Source organism: Penaeus monodon, chromosome 21, assembly GCF_015228065.2.
Source record: "Penaeus monodon isolate SGIC_2016 chromosome 21, NSTDA_Pmon_1, whole genome shotgun sequence".
NCBI lineage: Eukaryota > Metazoa > Arthropoda > Malacostraca > Decapoda > Penaeidae > Penaeus > Penaeus monodon.
The window spans coordinates 20,156,650-20,157,593 of NC_051406.1; the positions used below are offsets into that span (position 1 = coordinate 20,156,650).

The window sequence follows — 944 nt, forward strand, 5'->3', positions numbered from 1 at the left end:
TACCTTTAATATATTGCTTTTAATCTTATTATTATTACAGTCTTAATCAGTTTTTATGTTCATCATTAAATTTCTGGATTTATTAATTATTCACACGTGTGGGAGACGAAGGTGAGACTGAAACCATTTTCTACAGCATCCGAACCTAATCGATAGCAATTGTATTTCTTATTTTAAAAAGTCTAAACAATCACGATGTACGATCAACCAACGCAAGTCACGATGAAACAGTACCCACTCTCCCTTGCTCTCGTTGCAGATGCTCATAGGGTGGTGGTGGGTGTACTGCATGCTCATCACGATCACCTACAGGTCCTCTCTGGTCGCCCACCTCACAGTGCCGGGGAAGTCACCCACGCTCGACTCTCTCGAAGACTTGCTGGCTGCCCACCGCAAGGCCAGCTGGACGTGGGGCTTCGAACCCACATACGGCTCGGGCTGGGAGTGGCTCAAGAGCAACCAGAACCCCACCGTCAAGGAGATTTTCAACAACATTATGGTTTGTGTGACTTTAACCTAGCATATCTCATAGAACATGACGCACGGGGTACTGTATATAAAACATCGCACACGACACAATACATCTTGGTCATTAATCTTCAGCATCATAGTATGTATGACTGGGGACAAAAAACATGGGACGTAATATATGGAATGCAATATAACGTACGATAAACTACAACGTATAGCACAACATATAGTGCAATACGAATCTGACAACCAAAGGGATCTTAATGTAGACACAGGAAAAATTGTAAAATTGAATATCAAATGTTCTTTTAGTTTTCAAGTGTTATTTATATGTTTGTCATCAAGCTTGCCGATTGCAGTCTTGCATAAACGTGAAAATACAAAACCTGCCCAAAATTCTCCAAATAACGAGGTTCCAGGTCCCGTAATGGCTTTTACACTTGTTTTACAAGAATTCGTAATCACTGCGGCAA

The 944-nt window shown here is 41.3% G+C and overlaps 1 protein-coding gene across 1 annotated transcript in view; it reads left to right on the forward strand.

The window, feature by feature from the left end:
• The window catches only part of LOC119586601, a 24,708-nt gene that overhangs the window by 11,749 nt on the left and 12,015 nt on the right, over nt 1–944 (forward strand). The window contains exon 9 of the mRNA XM_037935351.1: nt 260–499. Coding sequence (XP_037791279.1) covers nt 260–499 — 240 coding nt within the window. The remainder of the gene's footprint in view (nt 1–259; nt 500–944) is intronic.